Source organism: Physeter macrocephalus, chromosome 1 (genome assembly GCF_002837175.3).
Source record: "Physeter macrocephalus isolate SW-GA chromosome 1, ASM283717v5, whole genome shotgun sequence".
Classification (NCBI taxonomy): domain Eukaryota; kingdom Metazoa; phylum Chordata; class Mammalia; order Artiodactyla; family Physeteridae; genus Physeter; species Physeter macrocephalus.
In genome coordinates, this window is record NC_041214.2 from 93,528,686 (window position 1) to 93,552,928 (window position 24,243).

At 37.1% G+C, this 24,243-nt stretch overlaps 1 protein-coding gene across 1 annotated transcript in view; it reads right to left on the reverse strand.

Moving 5' to 3' along the window:
* STXBP5L (syntaxin binding protein 5L) overlaps positions 1–10,665 on the reverse strand; it is a 387,732-nt gene extending 377,067 nt beyond the window's left edge. Inside the window, exons 1-2 of the mRNA XM_024120465.2 lie at positions 10,578–10,665; positions 9,315–9,511 (exon numbers count right to left, since the gene is read on the reverse strand). Coding sequence (XP_023976233.1) covers positions 9,315–9,503 — 189 coding nt within the window. The 5' untranslated portion in view covers positions 9,504–9,511; positions 10,578–10,665. The remainder of the gene's footprint in view (positions 1–9,314; positions 9,512–10,577) is intronic.
* Positions 10,666–24,243: the final 13,578 nt, after the last annotated feature.

The window sequence follows — 24,243 nt, forward strand, 5'->3', positions numbered from 1 at the left end:
GAGGATCCCACATGCCGCGGAGCGGCTGGGCCCGTGAGCCATGGCCGCTGAGCCTGCGCGTCCGGAGCCTGTGCTCCGCAACGGGAGAGGCCACAACAGAGGGAGGCCCGCATACCACAAAAAAAAAAAAAAGCTTAAAACAGGACTTCTATTGTACTTGAAACCTTTAATGGATACAGTCAAAGTTATTGCTATTAAACTAATATGTAAATGGGCCATGGAACCATAATGTAGGAAATCAATATAATCATTCTATCATTACAAGTAAACTATGAAACTTAACTATGATTTTTCACAGGCACGTCTTCAAGTAAAGTCGGAAGGGGTCTAAAGAAATGCACTAAACTTCAAGAGATAGGAATCTACTCTAATCATTACTGATAATCCTACAGATAACCAAAGTCAGAAATTATGTAAGATTTTAAATTAGTTCTATATTGAGGCATACACAAAGCATGACACCATTTGTTTTTAAGAACATAAGAACTGCCATACTAAATGAGACCAACAGCCCAATTTGCTGACAATATACTAGCACCAAAGGACCTTTTGTGAGAAAACATAATTGTTCTCCATGGTAACCTAAAAAATTTGTAATCGTACTTCCCACAAATCTATAATCCCTTACTCAAGCCTGCCCCTGCACCCTTATGCTCTCAGGATAGGCAAAGTAGAGAGCCTAGAGTACTGAATAACTTGGCTTTGGTTTTTCTAGCTCTTAAAAAATTTTTATTTTAATTCTTTTTGGTTCTTAAATTTGTTAACACCTCAATCCTAATAAGAGAGCTTAATTCTTCTGGTTTGCCTCCATTACTATTCTTAAAGATGTCTATTCGCTACTGTACATTCCAGTGACAGGAGCATGAAGTCTTTGTCAGATGCTTTATCCATAATAAGTTATCCTGCAGTGTCAACTGTACTATGTTTTATTCAACCCATTTATAAGTATAGAATGAGACAAGTCCACACATCTCAGGGAATCTTGTACAGTTCTTTTAATGAATGGAAACTGCAGAAATGTGGAACTATGATCATGGTCTTGTGCCAATCTCAGGTACAGAATCTCCCAAGTAAAATGATATGAAATTGGAAGAATATGGGACAATGAAAAACCTGAAGAAGGGATATGTAGGCAATTAATCTCCTTTCAGCTTTCCAGGGTCCTGGAAAACCCAACTCTCCATAGTCCACTACTATGTTTCTGAGCTTACACCAGTTTATCTGGGAAGATCTGATATTATGTTTGGTATGAATATCATGATTACAAATCCATTTCCATGTAAGAAGTTACACTAGTTATCTACATGTTGTCTCTGACACCATGACCATTTATAAATTCAACTTATAAATGCTGATGAATAGTGAGTTGGCTAATTTAAGAGTTTATTCAAACTTCAGGTATTATGCCATCTGGTTCCAGTGATATATTTATTTTGTCTATTTTGTTAATTAGGTCTAGAACATCCTGTGTGTTTGTCACTGTCAGTCTAATATTTCTGAATTGTTCCCCTAAAAATATCATTTGGAAACAAAAACAAAAACTGAAATAAATTTAACTGAATCTTTCTACAATCTTCTTTTCCATATCTTTCTAAAAAATACATACCATGTTCCTAAAGTGGTGTCACTCTTTTGCTCAATGGTTTCCTTGTGTTTATGTAATATAAAATGTATTTAATAAAAGCCTTTTCCAAAAAATTGTTCAAAATATATCTAGTTTGCTCTTAATACATCACTCTATCAGATTCCTTGCTCTCATTCATTCATTCAACAAATATTTGACTGCCTTCTATGTGGCAGGCTCTGCTCTAGGAATTAGAGATAGTTGTGAACAAAATAAAGCCCTGTCCTCATGGAGTTACATTATAATAGGAGAAGCAAAAAACCAAGCAAATAACTATATAATTTAATAACAGGTGGTTATAAGTGTTATCAAGAAAAAATATCAGGGTAAGGGTAGAGAGTAAAGGGGATAAGCAGTGGTCAATGAAGATCTTTCGCAGAAGTTAACAGTTGAACTAAGAACTGAATGATGTAAAGGGAACAAGTAATGTAATTATTTGGGGGAAAAATGTTCCATGTGAAGGAAATAGCAAATGCAAAAAGCTCTGAGGCAGGAATCATGTCTGAGAAACAGTAAGAAAGCAAGTGTAGCTGGTGCAGAATAAGTAACAGAAAACAGCTGAAAATCATGTCTTGTCAGGGGCCAGATCATTTAGAGCTTTATAAGACATAACAGGACTTCTGATTTTATTTTTAAGAGAAATGAAAAGCCATTGAAGAATTCTGAGCAGGAATGACATGATATGATTTAAATTTTAAAAGGATTATTCTACCTATTATGAGATGAGACTGTGGTGAGGACTGAGTGAAAGCAGGGGAAACCCGAAAAGGCCATAAAATAGTAGCCCAGGCAAGACATGTGGTGGAAGAGACATGGTCAGATTTGAGATGTATTTTTAAGGGAGAGGCAACAGAATAGTCTATCTTCTCTAAGTCTCTATGTTTCCTAAGGAATTAATCATGTTGCCTTTTCTAATAAGTAAGAAAAATGAAGCAGAAAAAGTACTGGATTTGAGAATCAAAAACCAGAGCATTAAACTTATCTATGTCTCTTACCAGCTTGGAGATGTAAGGATACCACTTAAATTCTCTGGTCTCAGATATCTTCTCAGTAAAAGGAAAATATTAACACTATCCTTGACTTCTTTATAGGACTGTTAGGAAGGTCTAATGGGATATTTTACAGATGAAGCTTTCTAATTTTAACTTAAGCAAATTACTAGATAAACAAAAACTCTCCATTCTCTTTGTAAAACACAGATTGATACTAATGGTTCATTAAATGCTTGAAACTAATAAACTTGTAGCTAGAATACTCACACTCTCCTGCTCCCAGACTAACTAGGTGTGGGCCAGGTAGCTATAGGGATGAACACAAAATAAAACTAGAAAAAAAATACATATATATACATACACACACACACATATGTATGTTCATCTATACTTTGTATATAGGTCTGTGTGTATATATATATATATATATATATATATTCATCTAGATTATACACCCATGTGTATAAACTGTCAGCTGATATATATATATGTGTGTATATATATATAGAGAGAGAGAGAGAGAGAGAGAGACAGAGATTTATTTGCTTGTTGAAATATGTATCTCATCTGACACTGAAGTTTCCTCCTTATTCTACTTTAAACAAACAAAAACTGAAAATTGTACGTAATGAATTTGGGATGGTTTATGAATGAGAAGTTTACACAGAACTCTAATCAGAGAATCAGTGTGCAACAAAAAAATATTGGTCATTTATCAAGTGATTTGTAAACTGATGCATATTTAAATGTTTTCATTTAAAATAAAATGTTTAAGACATATATTATTAATGACTTTATGCTTTAATCTCTTTTCAATTAATCAACCAACCACGTATATGCTACTTCATTCATAAAGTATATCAAATGCCTGCTATACTGGTTCTCAATATTGACTGTGCATCAGAATATCCTGTGGAGTCTCTTTTAAAAATGCAAGTGCCTAGGCCCCATTCCTAGAAACTCTGATTTTCTAAGACTGGGGTGGAGCTAGAAATCTTTCTTTTAGACAGAGTTAAGAACCAGTGGCGGGCTTCCCTGGTGGCACACTGATTGAGAGTCCGCCTGCCGATGCAGGGGACACGGGTTCGTGCCCCGGTCCGGGAAGATCCCACGTGCCGCGCAGCGGCTGGGCCCGTGAGCCATGGTCGCTAAGCCTGCGCGTCCGGAGCCTGTGCTCCGCAACGGGAGAGACCACAACAGTGAGAGGCCCGCGTACCGCAAAAAAAAAAAAAAAGAACCAGTGGCCTAATAGGTAGTGAGCACCCTAACAATAATAAGAAAATAAAATATAATTGTCTCCCAGAGTTCATAGTATAATAGTAGTGACAAAAAAATCTTTTATAACCACAATAAGTTGCTAAATTCACACTATAGCAGATGCTATAAGCAAACAGAGAAGAGGGGGGAAAAAAACCTAACTCTGCCTGGGGTGGGTAGATGAGGAAGGCAGTGGTCAGAGCTGGTTTCATATAGATGGTGTTTCAACTACAAAGTAATGAAAAGTAACTGGAATTATCTAATTATATTAAAGCTGGAAGAGATATTCTAATCCGTAGCAATAAGCTAAGAAAAGGCATTGAGATATGAGAAAATATGGTACTTTCAGGGAATACAATATATTTAGGGTATCAAGGAAATTTGGATGGAAAGGTAAACATGAGCCCCTTCTGAAAGGAACTATATAAAGATCAATTAAACAGTTTGAAGTTTAGTGTATAGAGCAGTGTTTTCAAATTGTGTTCATGGAATTCAAGTTTGGAAAAGACAGTTCATTATTGCACAAACATCTGAACAACATGGGCATTCAAATTCATACATACTGAACTTAAAACAGATTGCGGTAAACCGATGCCATTAACCTGTTTTTTCCTGACCTTGAACAAAAATTTCTTCTACCATTTCTCTTTTTGAACTTCATATAGATGTGTCACTGATTATAAAGGTTGTACTTTTACTTTTTTAAGGTTAGCAAATGTCCTACGACCTGTCTATGGATAATATCATACAACAAAACCAAATATTTAAAAAAGTTTTTTATTTATTGGCTGAATAATTTATTCTATTTTTTTAAATGTACAACAATAAACTACCATATTTATTTGTTTTAATAGGTGTTATTTTGCTGGGCTTTTACATAAGACTTTTGTTTATAGATCACCACTGCTCTAGGGAAACCAACATAGAATTTTTAGCAGGAAAAATGACATAATTAACATTATAATTCAGAAATAACCATTATTATAACAAAATGAATTGGAATAGGGTAAAACAAGAGGTGACAAAATCAGTTAGGAAGTGATTTCAAGAGACCAGGCAAAACAAACACATGAAAGAATACTCAACATAATTAATTAGAGAAATGCAAATAAAAACTACAATGGGGTATCACCTCACACAGGTCAGAATGGCCATCATCAAAAAATCTACAAACAATAAATGCTGGAGAGAGTGTGGAGAAAAGGGAACCCTGTTGCAGTGTTGGTGGGAATGTAAATTGATACAGCCACCATGGAGAACAGTTAGCACAGGGAGATCAGCTCTGTGCTTTGTGACCACCTAGAGGGATGGGACAGGGAGGGTGGGAGGGAGGGAGACGCAAGAAGGAAGAGATATGGGGACATATGTATATGTATCTGATTATATATACATATGTATCTGATTACGTATACATATGTATCTGATATGTATCTATAAGTTCATAAGTTTTAAGTTCAGTATGTATGCATTCAGTATGTATACATATATATCTGATATGTATCTATATGTAAAGCTGATTCACTTTGTTATACAGCAGAAACTAACACACCATTAAGCAATTATACTCCAATAAAGATGTTAAAAAAAAAAATGGGCACAGGTTCGTGGTGCTCCAAAACAATTACAATAGTAACATCAAAGATCAGGGATCACAGATCACAGCAAATATAATTATAATGAAAAAGTTTGAATTATTGTGAGAATTACCTAAACGTGACACAGAGACATGGAATGAGCAAATGCTGTTGGAAAAATTGTTCCAATAGAATTACTTGACGCAGGGTTGCCACAAACCTTCTATTTGTAAAAAGCACAGTATCTGCAAAGCACAATTAAGCAAAGCACAATAAAATGAGGTATGCCTGTATACTTTATGCTTTATACATTGCAGTATTCAAGGCTCAAATTGTCCCAAATTTGGCCAATGTGAACTCCTTGAAATTGACCCCTGTATCCACATAATCCCAGTGGTATTGAAAGCATTCCTGCTTTCTGGCATAGCAAGAGATATCAAGCTCATCTGGTACATTTCCTACCCCAGACCTAGAATCAGCCATTCTTTTCAAGCAGCCCTTCTTCCTTTTGTTGGGAAATGGCTTTCAGAGACTATGATCAGCACTGGGGATGCTCACTTCTACCAGACTCTCATTATTTCTATGCCCTCTCAGTAAATAAAGCTAGGAAATATGTGAATTTCAGAAAGAAAACTAAATCATGCATTCATATGGATATTTCCAATTTAAGTGAAAAATTAAATCATCAATTATCACATTTGTATCCCTTTGCTTTCACACTGAAAATCTTAGTTTTAATGACATTAACATGATTGCGTATTTGCTTATGCTATACATAACATATACATATATTATGTATATTATGTGTAAAATAGTTTCAAAGCTACAATACTAGTATTACTACTAACAATAGAACTATCAATTGTGGGACTTCCCTGCTGGTCCAGTGGTTAGGACTCCAAGCTTTCACTTGCATGCTTTCACTTGCACAAGCTGTGTGGTCAAAAAAAAAAAAAAGAACTATGAATTGCAACTGAATATTTCATTGTGGTTCTTTTTGCTCTTTAGGATATACCTCACCATGGAGGTCCATTAAAAGTTTGAGTTTTAATGTCATTTGAAATTAATTGTTTTTTTCTGTGTGGTTTATACTATCAATTTTATATACTCCTAGGTTCATCTGTATCCATTTGTTTCAGATTTGTAGGATTTTTTTTCCTTTTTGATCCAAATTTTTTAATTATATGAAATGTTCACATGGTTCCAAAATCAAAACTATAAAACAAGGTGCAGTCAGAGAAGCTTTTTAAACACTTTTTGTCCCTCCTTTTCACAATAAAGGTGTTTTTTAAGGTTATGAAATTGGACTGAATTGTTAAAGAGAACCTGATACCAGAGAGGGATTCAACAGAGTGCATTGTTAGTAAAAGTTATGGGGGGAAATTACATGTTAATGAAATAAGCCTTATTCAAATCAGTAATCATGTTATAGATCCAAAATAAATTTTACACACACACACACACACAAAAGAAGAGACCAGGCAAGAAAATACAGTGGAATGAACAAGTACTGGAGATGGTGAGAAGGGAATAAATTGTAAAAATACTAAGGAAATAGGATAAAATTTGACAACCAATCAAATAATAGAGAGGAAGATGGTTTTCAAAAGAGCAGATTCTTGATTTGTACTTTAATTGTGGCCATATTGAAAAGGTAGAAGTACTCAGAAGGTACCAACTGCTTAGTACTCAGAATAGAATGTTCTTTGCACATCTAATCAGTGAGTCCAAATTAATTCCCCATTTTAGTAACAGTTTTAATTTTGGAGTTTCCTTAATGCATCTTTACATATTTTATTACAGTCCAGGTACATAAAGTCATATGACCACTTTTTAAAATTAATAACTATATTCCTATCTAAAGATGTCACAGAACTTTCCCCATTTAGTGAGATTTCAATACTATTAGTGTTCAGCTCACATAGCTTTCTATCTGTATAATTTCTTTGAATATTCTTACCTAATATTTTGTAACCCACTGGTTATAGTCATTCCACCAAGAACAAGGTGATTTTAAAACTTTAACAATCATATAAATATGCGTTTCATTGCCTTTTCCAACTTATACATTGCCTTCACCTAATTGTCTTGTTTGATCTTCCCAACTACCCTCTTAGGTAAGAAGAGCAGAAATACTTACTACCATACTACAGATGAGAAAATCAAGTCACAAGGCAGATAAATGGCTTTCCAAAGAATATGTGGCTGGCAAGTGGCAGAGCTTTAAATAAAATATAAATTTTCTGATTCCTAGGCCAGTGCTCTTCCTACCATCCCATATGTTTTTGAAGTAATACATATTTAACTTCTGCCACTTTGCATGACTGTCTTGCCTAAATAAATAGGAAGGTGATTATCTATCCCATTTTCCTCTCTTGCATTCACCCATTTCCCCTGAAATGTTTCACTTAAAACCTTCTCTACCAGTTTATACCATCAACAGTCCAATGCCATTCTGTTTCAGAAATTTATCTTTTCTATATCAAGTTTACCTCTACTAAAACTATCCTGCATTACTATCACATTCATGAACTGAGAGACTTTGGAAATTTTTTAACATTCTTAGAATAGTAATAGTAATACATCAAAGATTAGAGAATCAGGGCCTAAGTCCCCTGCTTAGCAGTTCAAATTTGGCCTTTAGGACCCTTTCACATATTTGCCTCATGACCACTATTAAGCTCCTCACTAATCTGACAAAATATCTATTATTTCAAAGTGAGGACAAAATTGTATACAACTTTGTATACAAAATTGTATTGTATACAAATTTCACAGGGTAGATTAGAATTAAATCTGTTTATCTAACCTAATTCTAAATAAACTTGCTTTTATGTAATCTAATTTATAATATTTTAATAATTATATATTTGTTTTTATAATGACCCTACTGGGGACAGACATTAAGGGAATAATTGAAACTTATCCCATTACACATAATCTGTTTACTACAAAAATAATTTTAATAATTTCAAAAAAATTTGTGTTGAATTACTGAAAAATTTAATACTTAATTTCAAAAATTTACTATTTCTTCTCATGTATTCAAACAGTTATAAAACTGTATTCATCTGCATCATATGAATGACTTGGTAACTTTCTTACTGCACATGACAGGTCAAAAGCACATTCTTAGGCTACCCCCCAAAAAAGGACAATAAAAATTATAAATCACTTGAGGTCAGAAAATAAAACAATTATCTCTATATATTAACACAATGCTTGTTTTGTAAATTCTCATCTCTCCCCATCAGAAACTCTTTCTTTTGCTTATTTATTAGAAGTTCAATATTAAAGTATAATTACCGAAAATGCTTCCTCACTAAACCAGAACACAGGCTATTTTTCAGTTCTTACAAGTATTAAGCCCATAGCATTTGTTTGTTTGTTTATTAAGAATTTAAGAATCTGGGTGTGTTTTTATTCAGAATTTTAAACACTGCCATTAGATATTTTTAAATGGACATATTCATCTAGCTCTTATCTACTTAATTCTAGCAACATCTTAATAGCTTTAATCATTTTATACTGAACAGTGAAATAAAATTAGTTTCTCTGAATGACAGCATGGGATTAACTATTTATACATAAATATTAAATTTAAAAAGTAGTCCATTAATGGGCCTTAATATTATCTTGCATAGTCTACTTTTTATGTTTGCTTATTTCCCTCTTAAACTATCACTGCTTTTTAAGTTGATGCCTGGAATATCTTAATTCAAACTGACCTACCCACAAAATTCTCTGCACCAGACTCTCTGATACTGGCATCTCAACAATTTCCAGCCCCTAGAGTGTGTGTTTTAATTCTTTCCTCACAGCAGTAAAATAAAGAAATAATAAGCTTTAAGCCAATTCAAAACTTACCTTACAAATCTGGAAATAGTCTGAAGTCAAGGTTTCCTGAATCTCCTCTCTGAGAACCCCCGCAGTCCCTCCTGGATGCATGGGACCACTTCCAGCCCCGCCACCACTGTTACTGCCACTGCTGCTACTACTGCCAGGGGAGGAGGCAGTTAAGCCATCCAAAACTTTTCGGAAATTAAACTTCTTCATTTTAAAAACTGTTGAGAAATTCAAAGGAAAGGGTGACTTAACACATGGAATTATACGTGGGTAAAAGTGTTTAGCTTTTCATCAGTCATGGCAGTAGCCAGTCCGCATTTTACGAGCATTGGCTTGAAATGAGTTTTAAAAAAGGAAAAAAATCAACCTTTGGTCAAATTTTAATTCTAAAAAGCATATCCTTCAAAAAGAAAAAGAAAACACAACTCCAAAAGCACCAGTATTCCCTCCTCAGACACCAAATTTTCAAGGGCTTTATCCCCAGCTGTAGCTACGCTTTATCAGCACCGGGGTAAAAATAAAAGGCAGTGTCATCATCGTCATTAGCATTATATCATCATTATTATACAATCAAACCAGAGTCCATCAGACCAAGACTCTCTTTCTTAAAGGCGGGCTTTCCTCCTAAAGGTTGAGCTCAGAGTATTTTATTTTCAGAAAAATGGTGGTGGGGGAGAGCTCGTATTTATTCTGCCACCACCTTCTGGGCTCTCCCTCATCATCTTGAACGCTCCCTTTTTCTCAACAGAAAACGCGGGGTGGTGAGGGGGCCTTTTTCCATTTCCACCCGGAACAGCCCAGACCCCAAAACACCTGCAGGTGACCCACAGCAACAGCCGACGGGAGGGGCCAGCAGCGGCGCCGACTGCCTCCGCTTCTCCCTCCGTCTCCCCCTTCCCTCCCCGAGTCTCTGCCCCCACCCCCACGCTCTCGCCCTCCACACCACCACCACCACCACCACCACCCCCCGCCCCGCTCTGCCCGCAGCTGCAGCCTCGCTAGCCCGCCCGTCCGCTCTCCCCGCAGCACGGCGGTGGCTCTTGGGGGACATGAGGCAGTGGTGACGACGGTTGCGGCCCGAGTCCCGCCACAGCCTGCCGGGCAAGGAGAGCCGCCGCTCCCGCGGTCCCTCCCCGGGCCGAGCGCCTAGGCGCCGGGCTCTCGCCCGCGGGCGCGCTAACACGCAAACACCCTCACACAGACATTCGCGCGGCCAGCCGGAGCACACGCAAACACCCTCACGCACACATACGCGCGCCGGCGCTCACGCGCACAGACACACACATAGGTGTGAGGGAGCCGCGGCTGGACGGCGGCGTCGGCGTCCCAGAGGGATGACTGACTCCCGACTTAGGCACCTTCCTCAGCCGCCACTATCCGCCCGCCAGCCCGGAAAGCTGGGGGTGCGGAGGGAGGCGGGCTCGCAGGCGTCGGTCCGGCCCGGCTCCAGCAGCTCCTCCAGTCCCTCTGGTAGCGGCGCCCGGCGCTCTCCGAGGTCCTACCGGAGCAGGCAGTCTCCACCGCAGGCTCCGCCCTCCCGCCGTGGGAGGCAAGCCCCGCCCCCGAACCACCCCCTCGCTCGCCCGCCCCTTCTCCCCTGGCTGCTAGGGGCCCGCGAAAGGGGCGGAGAGCCCCGGTACGTCAAAGGGCGGGAGTAGCCTCGGCTCCAATCCTAGGCTCCAAATAGCCAAGTTCCGCGGTGCGAGGCGCGGAAGAAATTTGTGGATAGGTCGAAAGAAGAGCCAATGAAAGGGGGAGGGGAAATTTAGAAAGGCAGGTGAAGTATTTGATTGACAGCGGTATTGGCCACTATGCTGGGGGGCCGTGCTTTGGGTGCTGTAATTGCCGCTACCTGTTGAAGGACTCAAGTGTGAATCAATACAATGCCCGGAAGCGTGAGAACTTGGGCGCCTTCAAGGCTACAGGAAAGGGTTTCCCTAGGTCTGACTCTGGACAATATTGTGATTTGGGCAAGTATTTTGCAGTTTACCACCTCTGAGCCTCTTCCCGCTCTCCAGGTGCATCTATGGGCTCCCCTCACTGCCGTGCTACTTGTATAATTGTTTAACAGGTCACATCTGCCAAATGGAATGTTATTGCAATAGAGTTTTGGAATATACAGCCTTTTAGATCCTGAGGAATGAATCGCTCACCTTGTTCCAATAGGTAGACTTGTCCCTTCCCCCCATTTTCATATATACAAAAAAAAATTTTAAGAACCATCTCTCTCACTTAGTAAGCCATGTCAAAAATATTTTTTAAGCTTTTTCTATGAGTCACAATAATCATTTTGAAAGATGCATGGGAAGATGTGGTTCTGAGTCCTAACTTGCTACTGAATTTGGGGAATTTTGGACCTCGATTTCTTCATCTCCGAAAATGAAGGGCAGCTCAGGGGACCATAGCCAGCTGTAGACTACAATCTGGGCAATGCAACAGAGCTTATTAGTAATCATCCCATATATTCGTACATTTTAGAGATCTTCTAGGATAACCTCTTCTTTTTCTTTCTTTTCTTTTCTCTCTTTTTTTTTTCCTTTGGAGGAAGGGAATGGAAGGGATGAGGGATGAAAGGGGAGACCTGAAAGAGAAATGAGTTGCCCAAGGGCACATAGCAAGGAAATGGCAGAGATGGAATAGAGCCCAGTTTTTTTGGATCCTCAGCTCAATGCTCATGTTCTCTTTTTTATTTTTTAGTACTATTTTACTCCTTTGGAGACCTCCCAAGGACCCCTCCAATACTGCCTAGTAGTCTCTTATTGCCACAGCTAGAAAGAAATGGTCTTGTAGTCAGACATGGTATTGTATATTTCTCCTATCTTATTCAGCACCTGACACAATGTTTCACACATAAGAGGTGCTTAAAGGGTTTTGAACAATTGGGTTATTGACAATTATTAGTAAAAGATTTATGAGATGGCACCCAATTATATCTGGTTTTGGAGGGGTAAAAATAAGGGTGAAGCAAATGCCATGTCTGATGTAAACCCATTTTAGTAGGGTTCCAAATTTTATATTGGATTCCTAACAATGTGTATCTGTCCTTACTCTCTTTTTCTTCTCTTCTTCCTGGCCCATTTCACCTCTAAGCATGGGTGTCTATTGAGGCCGAAGAGTTTGCTTTCCTCTTTTTTATGTCTTGCTTTTCTTTAAAAAGGGGAGAGGGGAATTGCTTCAACTCTTTGAGAAGTAGGCATTGTGGTCTAAAATAATGGATTTAGATGCCCTCCTTTCCTTCATCAGAAAGTCTATTGGCAACTTCTTAATTTTCAAATAAAGGGAAACAAACCTATAGCAAATGATCGTTTGGTCTTTTGACGAGAATGAAGAAAGAAGATATCCTAATTTAGCAAAGTGAGAGGTAATGTTTGCAAGAAAACCCCCTAAGCCGCTAATCACTAACATTATACTGTCTTAGCAAACTAAGTGGTGGTTTTATTCTAAAAATTATGGGAGAACTGAGAATGAAAAAGCACACAAAACAGATTGACAAAGACTCTGCTTGAGGACCTGGAGGGAATTCATTGGCTTTCTTGAGTTAAAAAGAGGTGACAGGGTAGATATCTCTTCAGATGGGACAACAAATAGGAATGGGAAGTGGAAGAAAAGTCATCAGAATATATAAATGTTTTCAAACAAATATTAGAAACGTAAAAAAATATGATTAGAATGATGAGACTGTGGACTCTTTGAGGCTATTCTAAATATTCTTCTTCCTCCACAGTAGACATGTAGCACAGTGTCTTATACATAGTAAGTGCTCAGTAAATATTAATTTGAATAAATCATAGCAAGTAAAAATCTTCACATAATTGTAGTCTCACAGAGAGAGAGAGAGAGACACTGGGGACAAAGGATATTATGATGCCAGTTTACAAACTGTGAGCAAAAGATAGAAATGAGCAAGAGATAGGGTGAATTATGTACATGAGGAGACAGCATAAACATTTATAGCCTAAAAATCTTACTAGGTAAGAGAAGCATAGTGAAATATCTATGGAGGCAAATTCCATTCTTAATTAATTAAAGAGAAATAAGATGTTATTCTATAAACCATCTGGTAAAGGGAATGAGACCAGACTATGAAATATAACTTATAAATAATATAGAGAACTTTAGAATTGAGTCAGGTACTAAAATTGTAGAACTTTGTTCTTTCTACTGCAAACTAGAATACCTCATGGAGTGGAGTTTCTGATAAGCCATGATGTTTTCCTAAAATGAAAAGTTTGAAGAACTTCAAGAAAGAAAAATAGCCTAACTTGGTCCTTGGAGAAGAGTTATCAGATCATTTAAACAAATCTAATACATTAGAAGGGTTTTTCGGATATATGTTTAAAATATATTACAACTCACTTTATGGGTTTGTGATCTTGGCTTCAAGCCAACAACGAAGCTAACAGATGCTGCTTTTCCACACCCCAAAAATAATCAAATAATTGTAGAAAGTATGTATGTGTGTGGCACTTCACACAGAGAAGACTTACTAAACTGACTAGGCTTGGAGAAAACTAAGCCAAATTGACAAAACGCAGGTAAATGGTCCATCATACACAAAGATGATAAATTCTACCACTTATTTAGCACCTGTATGCCAGACAGTATACTATGAAATTTATAAGCATCTTTTTAAAATTCATCCTTACTGTAATTCTATGAGATAGGTATTATCCCCATTTCACATGTGAAGAAATTTGTGACTCAAAAACATTTGAGAAGTTCACCTAAGTTCACTGATGTATATAACCCAATCTTCAAATTCAAGGCTAACTTCTAAGATTATGCTCTTAATCACTGCCCTATCACTAAGTAGAGGATTAAATAGAAACAGGAACAGGAGAAGTGTGGGGGTCAATTCCTCTGAAGTAGTGAATATATGTGTATTAGTTTGCTAGGGCTGCCATAACAAAATACTACAGACTGGGTGGCTTAAAGAACAGAAACTAAGTATCTCACAGTTCTGGAGGCTAGAAGTCCAAGATCAAAGTGTCAGCAGGGTTGGTTTCTTCTGAGGCCTCTATCCTTGGCTTGTATATTACTTCCTTCTTCCTGTATCCTCACATGGTCTTTCTTCTGTGGTGTGCATCACTGGTGTCTCTGTGTGTCCAAATTTTCTTCTATAAGGACACCATTCAGATTGGATTAAGGCCCACCCTAATGGCCTCATTTTAACTTACTCTCTTAAAGGCCCTATCTCCAAATACAGTCACATTCTGAGGTACTGGGTGTTAGGGCTTCAAATAAGAATTTGGGGGTAGGAGGGACACAGTTCAGCCCATAATAACGTGACAATCAAATTCAAGGTTCTTTGAGGAGAGCATCTATTATGACCTGGGACTGTGTAAACAATTTTACATTTCATTTCTTATTTAATTCTCACAACAGTCATGTATGGTAGCTATTGATAACTCTATTTTAGAGGTGAGAAAATGGAAGCAAAGAAGGGTTAAGTAGTATGCCCAATATCATACATTTAGTAGGTTGTGAAATAGGAATTTGGACTCCTCTAAATCATACCTCAAAGCTCTTTCCTCATGCTGTTAGCTTTCTTTAGAGAAAAAAAAGAAATCCCATTACATAGATATTTGATATCAGAAAAAGAAATTATTATAGAATATAAATATTAGGATAGGGCTTCCCTGGTGGCGCAGTGGTTGAGAGTCCGCCTGCCGATGCAGGGGGCACGGGTTCATGCCCCGGTCCGGGAGGATCCCACGTGCCGCGGAGCGGCTGGGCAAAATTAGGATAAAACAGACAGAAGAGATAAAAGAAAGGAAAAATATATGCTAAGGAGTTTGGATACTAGACCTAAAAAGACATTTGAGAGTTGGCAGGGGAGGGAGAACTAGCAGCAGAGAACATTTGGGATGGCAAGATAATAGGAAGTCTTATCTCACAATAAATCTCAGTATAATTTGAAGTATATTAAGAGTCCCAGGGGAGCATTCCCACCAAAACAGAAGAAAATCAGTTATTCCGTAACTAATTAGACATTGCTCAGAGAGGCTGTAGTCTCAGAAATATCATAACAGCTGGATGATGACGCAAGACTTACCATAAGGCCAGGCTGGGAATTATTTACATTAGCAAGTGTGAACGTTTCCAATCTGCTTACCAGAGATACTGGCTTTTGGACTGAGCAAACTAGCTTATCACCCGTTTCTGACTCCTCAGTCAAGTTATAGCACCATCCTTTAGTATTTGCCAGTCTACAAATTAGAATTTCATTAAGAGAACACAGTTGAAAAACAGGTTCGACCTATATAGCCTTTCTGGGAAAACTTTCAAAAGGACTGGTAATTATATTTCCTTCCTAAATCTTCATCTGACTTTTTTCTGACTTTATTATACATCCTTCAGGAGGGGTACTGATTGGTAATTGTCAGCTTTCTGTCATATGGCAGGAAATAGCAACCAGCATTAAAATCCCTTATTCAGCCTACTCCAAGCCTACAAATGGAGAAACCACAGGGTTAATTAAATAATGTCATAGCCCTCATGGGTTTTAGATAAACAGGCAAGTGTCATTAGGATAGACCCAAAACATACAAAGTATGGCTCAGCACACAATCAATGACAGAATTGCAAACAGAACTCATGCCTTCTAGGGCAAAACGCAAATATTTGCCATTAAACATGTAATTAAAGTCAGCTCTTCGTGCATATTTAAAAATAGATTTTCACATATCCATCCATCACGTTGGGATGTGGTAGGAGAAAGGGATTTAGTCTTGAGACAGGACTAAGTTTTCTAACTGAAGCACTAACAAGTCCTTTCAGCCTCCTACCCTCAGTTTTTCCTTTATATATGTAGGTTATTTTAAGAAAAAAATGGGATTATGTATGAATTTGTAGAATGCAAACCACTCTACAAATATATTGTTATTATTTTCATTATTCTTTTGCTTTAGTGAAACAGTTTATAGAAACTTACTTTAGAGTTGAATTTATTTTCCCATTATTATTAATATAAAAGATGCTTGTGTCTCTGGATTTACTGTTGCTGAAATTGAAGGAGAGGTTTGGACTAGATGATCTTTAAGGTTCTTTCCAATCCAGAATTCTGTGTTTATATAATTTATTTAGTCAAGGTTCACTGCAGTCTCTTCCTAAATACTATAAAGCATCATTGAAAAAGTAATTTAAAAGATATCCATTTAGGTACAGGCCAACAGAGTTGAACTGCACCCTACCGTAGGCAAAAAAACACAGGAATCCTAAAAACCTTCTGTCTACCAGACATACTTGGAGATCACATTTTTAATTAATATTTCTATTTATATGAATGTCATATATATATCTGATTATAAAAGTAAGGTGTGCTTGTTATAGAAACTTTAGAAAATTTAAGCATTTATTTCTAGTCCATTTCAGGACATTTTTGAACAAACTGGAAGTGTCCAGTATATACCACTTTGATTTTAGGTTTTTTTTAACTAAACATTTTGTTGTGAACTCAAAATTTTGTGTTCCGCATTTCATTAAATATTCTTCAGAAATACTGTTTTGAATGTCAGTATATATTCAGTCATACAGATATTTACACAATGTATTTAATCATTTCCACATTCTTGGCTATTTCATTTATTTCTAATTTTACACTATTATAAATGATAATGGAGAGAAGACTTTTATACTAGATCTTTGGCAAAGTTTCAGATCTTTTTTTCATAAATGTGCCTCGTATATTAAATTTTTGCATGATATTAATTCCTCAGGAACTCTTCAATCAGATTTTTTAGGGGATATTACTGTGTCAAAATAATATGTCTTCATACTTATTTCTACATTTTATTTTTAAAAGGTTGCACCCTCATTATACCCTCATTATAAGCTTATGTTCCTGTGGAGAACTCGTGTTACAATAAACATTTTTGTAAAGTGATATCCCATACCAGCTACATTGACATTTTTGTTTAGATGTTGAAAAAAATTCAGAAGGTTTTAAAATTGTAAGAACTAGCAAGCATAATCAACTAAACAGAGCAGAAAAACATGACAAGGTAAAACATATAATTTCAGTAATGCTTGTAATTTCAGTTTGGAGGAAGAAAATATAAGCGTTTTCATAGAACTTTAAACTTAGAAAGAAACAGTAATTCACATGTTTGATTTTGAAATTTAAGAAATAATAACACAGGGGCTTCCCTGGTGGCACAGCGGTTAAGAATCCACTTGCCAATGCACGGGACACAGGTTCGATCCCTGGTCTGGGAAGATCCCACATGCCGGGGAGCAACTAAGCCCGTGCACCACAGCTACTGAGCCTGCGCTCTAGAGCCCTCGAGCCACAACTACTGCAACCCACGCACCACAACTACTGAAGCCTGCACGCCTAGAGCCCATGCTCTGCAACAAGAGAAGCCATAGCAATGAGAAGCCCATGCACTGCAATGAAAAGTAGCCCCTGCTCACCGCAACTAAAGAAAGCCCATGCGCAGCAGCGAAGACCCAATGCAGCCAAAAATAAATAAATTATTTTTTTTAAAAAAAGAAATAACACAAACCTCCATTCAATTATATCAACAAATTAAAATTATAATTTTGTCATATGCTATTGTTATTTGAGGAGGAAAATGAGAAAATAAGCACAGGGAGAGCTTAAAGGATAAAAAAGAAATACAGATAGGCCTACAGAATCATAATTTCACAGGAAAACAACCAAATCTTAAAAGAATATTTAAGGCTTTTAAAAATAGGTTGGATTTTTGCCACTATAGACTACATAGAGATGTGAACTCTTGGAATTTGTCATACAAATTGAACAGGAGAAAAAGATTCAGACCACAGACTATAGACGCTCTGACCCTAATATAGATGTTAACAACTATAAAGTGTTGACAGCCTTTCCTGGGTTTGGAATATGGAGATAAGTGGAAACAGTTTCTTTTATGACCAGCCTCTTGTTTCCTGAAGCTTTGATTCACCATGACTCGTGATGCTTGGACCAATTTAAGTAGGAATATGCATTTGTTTTTGTGATGGCAATCACAAAATTTAATAATGCCATTACTTAATTTTTTATAATGGCTAACAAAGGGTTAAGATAAGATTTTTGTAATATGGACAATAAAATGTCCATATTAGTTATTAACTCTGCAAAAATTGGCACCCTAGAATTTCAGAGTATAAGCCAGGGTGCCGGCATGACTTTGCTTTCCCATAAACAAAAGTTCCCAAAGAAAGGAGAGTAGAAGGATGAGTGACTTCTTGTCTGCCCAGTTGCAGACTCTAAGACAAAAGAAAACGCCGTAAGTGTGTCCTCTCTGGCCCTGCAGGATAAGCTTTCCCTTTCAATCAGCTCCTTGGCTAGCTTGGGCTGACAAAACATTGTTGTTCTCTTAACTTTTGCAAAGTAGAGGAACCTTACAAGTATTTTTTCAGTAACATCCAGAGTGATTTATGGCTTCTTCTAGCTCTCCTCAGTTAGAAAAACAAATTTTATTTCTCTGCATCAGGCCTTCCTCCCCATTATCACACTCTCTATTGTCTTCAGTCATAATCCTTTATTTAATGCAAATATTACTTTGTTTTGCATAGTTTTTCAAGCATGTCTGTGTCTATCTAATGTTCTTTAATTATGGAGACCAAATTTCTTGGATTTTTTGGAACAGTTTCTATTTAAAATATTCTATGCCACTCTTCTCACAAACCATTAAAACCACTTCAAAAAACTTTCCAGCTACTCAACAAATACCCCTGTTTTCCATGATGCCATTTTAAAATTTGGCAAAACCTGTGGAGAAGGAGGATACACAATAATATATTTTTAAGAGCAGGAACTCTGATTTCAGACAGACCTGAAATCAGGTCTGCTACTTATTCAGCATAAGACCTTGGACAAGTTATTTATCTTTTCTGTGTTTCAATTTTCTTTTCTACAAAAGGAAGATAAAATTACCAACCTCATAGGATGGTTGTAAAGATTAAGTGAGAGAATTCATGCTGGCACTCAGTACACTGCCTGGCACATAGGAAACCCTCTATACATGTTAGTTATTATTTTTTCAGCACCAGAAGTCTCATATGAATATTGGTGATCATAAAAGAATTGTAAGAAAAAAATTTAATTCTACTGCTAAAGTAAAATATCTTAACATGAAAACTACTAAAATGCTGTTTGTTGTGATTAGGACCTTGGGAAGTAGGCAGCTGGGTATTTGTAGGTTAATAATTAACTAGCCCTTTGGAAAGGAAATCTTCGTAGAAATCTAAGCTTGGCTGGGTTCAGTTGGGGAGGCCCAGAATGGTAAATCTTGGAAAATAGGCAATTAACTTAGTCATATTATCTTTTTAATGAACATTGTATCCTTAAGTCACATCTTAATGAGAACTTGCTAGTGAAATACGGCAAAGGAAAATGTATCTATAGATCAAAGATGGTTGAATATGTTTAAACGTTTTCAACAAGGAAACATTGTTCCTCCAAACAGAAAGAAAATATATAAACTCAGTCTCTCTTTGTCCAAACTCTGGATGGAGAAAAGTTGTTGCTGTTATTGTTTACTTGCTTACTCTTTGTTGTTGTTTCGTGTTTTGTCTTTTTCTCCTCATTAACAACTTTTGGAAATTGGAGTAACCATTCGCAGCCACTGGGTATTATAAACTCTTTTCCTGATAATCCACATGTAGTACTCAGAGACTTGCCAAGAAATGCTGGAAAAAAACAGGAAATAATAAATAATTATTAAGCAAACCGAGTTCTTTAAACAAGTATGCGGAGAATAATGTGCCATCATTTCAACAGCAGATGATGAAACTGACAATGCAAATATTGTACTAACTAATAAATCTCTTGGCTGAATTTTTAAATTTCTCTTCACGTAATTGTATACTTTTTAAATGAAAGTTATACGTTATATGTATAATCTAATGTGATTTAAAGACTTACGCCACTGTAAGACTTTTGATGTCAATTTGTTTACAAATAAGAAAAAATAAACCTTTTGTAAGAATATATGCCCTGATTTATAAATCTTAAAATGTGGTTACCATATTTATAATTCATCAACTCTTACAGAGATTTCCACAATCCAAGAAAGAAGGAAGCTAAAGGAATCAAGGGTGGTAGCTACAAAAGCATATGTTCCAAAGGATGTGAGAAGCAAAGCAGAGAATGAGGAAGGAGCTTAATTCCCCTTATATATACCAGGCCTACTGAAGGCCTTAGCCTTTTATAGTACAGGATGAGAAAAGAGGAAAAATACCAAGAATAGATATGAGTCAGTTTCATAATCTGTAAAATGGCTTACAAACATCAATTTTTGTCTATTTTGTTCATGGTTATATCCTTGGCACTTACAGTAGTGTCTGGCACGTGGTAGGTGTTCAGATTTGCTGAACAAATGAATACTAGTGTATGATATTCATGCTCCATGCAAGAATTTCAGGCCTGAATTTTTTGAAAATGTAATTAAGCCACAAATTAGATAAAAGGCTTCAGTTATTTAACAAGTATGTATCGCATGCCTATTTTGCGCTAGGTAGAATGCTGAATGTTATAGGGCACAAAAGAAAGAGAAAGAGAAAGAGTAATACTGACTCAAAAGACCTATAATAATTGAGTATGGAAGGTGACAGACATGCAAACAATTACTTACAAACAGAATTTTGAGAGTAATGTGAATGGTATAAGCAGAACCCTGTGATTGCATTGAAAGAATAAACAATTATTTCTTACAGGTGCCTCAGTGAAGAAGAGCTGAAAGAATTGAGAAGGTTGGTTTTAGCTCTTCCTGAATCTTTTTGTATACTTAGCTTGCTCAACACAGGTCTATGTTGATTTTTCTTCTACTTCTTTGAGGTGTTTTTCACCTCCTTCACTGAGTCATCTTTTCCCACCCCCTAAGGATTTAAGGAGCAAATGGAATATGAGCAAGAATTGGTAGTTATCATAAATTACTATTTCAAGAAGTTTGGTAGTAAAGGAAAAGAAGAAAGTAGAGAAAATTTAAAAGTGAAAAGAGAGGGGCTGGAGGGGATAGAAATGAAGAATATTCTTGGACAGAGAGGTAAAACCAGAAAGAAAAATATTAAAGATTCAAGAGTAAAATAAGATAACCAATGAAACAAGGTCATAGTCCATAGCAACAATTTCATAATCTTTGTACTTTCCCCAACCCTCCAACTTCTCCCATCTCATTACTACCCTAGCAGATGGTTTTGCCCTTAAGAGAGAAAATGGAAGCCATTAAATGAGAATATTCTTGTCCTCCTACCATCATCTTCAAGGCAATAATAGATAGTAACATCAGCACCCTCTGTGCCTTCGCACTCTCACCCCACCCCTTTGATAATTGAAGAGGGAATTCTCCTACTAAAGCCCCTACCTCCCACCTTGTTCCCTTCTTCTCACATTTAACTACACTCTCCTGCTTCTACCAAGCTTCACATATGTCTTTCTCTTTGTTTATCAGTATGACAGTTAAGAATCCCTGGGAACCTCTCACCTTCTCTACATGCAAAAGTATGATCATTTACCCTAATTCTCCAAGTTGTGGTTGATTTTTAGGACAAAAATATTCATGAGAAAAAGTCCTACAGGGCTTCCCTGGTGGCGCAGTGGTTGAGAATCCGCCTGCCGATGCAGGGGATATGGGTTTGTGCCCCGGTCCGGGAAGATCCCACATGCCGCGGAGCGCCTGGGCCCGTGAGCCATGGCCGCTGAGCCTGCGCGTCCGGAGCCTGTGCTCCGCAACGGGAGAGGCCACAACAGTGAGAGGCCCGCGTACCACAAAAAAAAAAAAAAGTCCTACACAGTTATAAGTGAACATAAGATATTTCTTCATTCTACAATAGAAATGGTGAAGGAAAGATTTTCTTTTGCCATGCCAGGGAGCATGCTTTATCAGGTGGGAAGGAAGATTTAGAAGATTCCTACCTAGGAGGATTATAATAGGCTTTATTCGGCTTCTCAGTAAGAATAACAATTTCCTCAGCATATTATTTTTTAAATCATTGAAACTTTTTTTAAAATCCCAGATTAATACTAAATTAATTGCTTTAGAATTTGCATGGTGTTTTGATATTCAGATAAAAATAAACAGAAGCCCAGTATTCTTTTTGCTTTGGCATTTAGATTTTTTTAATATGATTAAAAAGCAGGCTTGCCTCCTGGGTGTAAGGAGAGCTTCTAGCTGTAAGAGGCAATCAATCGAGAAGGGCATTTGTGGGTAGAAGTGAAAAATTGCCAACTTGACCTTGAAAATAACGAAAAATAATTGAGACTGGTGGCAATGAGCATTTATTTCCCATGTGCTGCAGTCTCTTACATTTTTTATTTGGTTTAAATTTCTGTCCCCTACCACCTACTCACATATATTCATGTGTACTATTAACATCATAATGTATATTAACAAGCCCTCACAGCTGATTAAGAAGCTTCTTCTAGCAGGCTAATAACATCTATTTGACTCAGTAATGCTGTGCATAACGTAATCTAATAAAACTGTATCATGTACACTGAAAAGCAGCCAGAATAAAAGAATAGTTCACCCACCCAAAGAGGCAGCAACTAGGAACACAGCTATACTAGCAAAATCATCCTCATTAATATAGCTCAGTGGAATTTGTGTCCTTGTGTATAACTCTTTGATTCCATATACATGCATTGTGGTGGGTTGATATAAAATAATAGAGTCTCAAGGTTGGGAAAGATATAAAAGGTCATCTACTGCAATCAACTGTTTATTATTTAAACTATCTCAACAATATTTGCTCCAAGTGGTCTTCCAGCAGGTATCTGAAATGTTACCCTCCTCTTCCCAATATCCTACCCTTACCTATCCCCTGCAACAGCAAGAAGGAGTAAAACACATCTAGAGAAGAGGTTTTCAACCTTGGCTGCACAATGGAACATCCATGGGAGCTTTTAAAAATCTCCACACTGGGGCTACAGACCAGGTCAACTAAATCAACCTCTGGGGATGGGACCCAGAAATCAAAAATTTTTAATACTTCCCAAGTAATTCCAAATGCAGCCAAGGTTGAGAATCACCTCTCTAGAGGCAATACGTCCTGAAAATGGTAAGATTTTTATTGGAAGCCAGAGTCGGTCACGCTGCAACTTTTGCCTATTGGTCCTAAAAGCAGCTTTCTTGGGAATTCTCAGCTGAAGTGCAGGGAAAGACTCTCATCTCCTTGTCAGATCAAAAATTAAATAAGTTATATTTATAAGCATGAGTGAAAGTTTCAAAACTATAAGTGAAGACATCACATTGACACCCATTTGTTTTTAGCCCTTGAAGGAAATATCTCTTTCCTTAAACTTTTGCATATTTGAGCGGAAGAGAAGCCCCTGACTAAAGAGGATTAGACAGAAAAAGTTTCATGTAGAGTCTGGGTCTCTGGACATGACCCTGTCACTGCTTCTCTACCCATGAGATGCCTGCCCATCCCTTTCTCATGTGAGATGTGATAACATCCAAGTAAACATTTTCTTTTAGGACACCAAATGATGGGCTTCCTCTATACCTAGCAGAGATATTGCAAAGTAACAACCATACAAAAATCCTTAGAACATACAGCAAGATATTAAGACTGTAAAACATCTCAAGATATTGTTTACTTCCTTTTTTGTTATAAATATGTAAAAGATATCTTGGGAACTAAATGACCTAAGTCTTACAGTATCGTGTTCTCCTGATTATCAAGTCTATCCATTCTCAGAAGAAGAAAGCATTTTCGCACCTTTAATGATCTAAGTGAACCAAAATGGACAGTCCAAGTATGGTAATCACCTTTTCACATGAAGGACTCTAGAAATATTTAATAATAGATACCACTTCTTATTCAATTTCTTTTCTAGGTTAAATATACCCTCAAATTCTTCAACTATTCCTCATAAAACATGTTACTTTCCTTCAATATCTTGGTCATTTTACTCCTATTACTTTCCAAATACCTGTAGCCCTCTTAAATTTTTGTTCCCAGAAATATGGAGATTATCTTC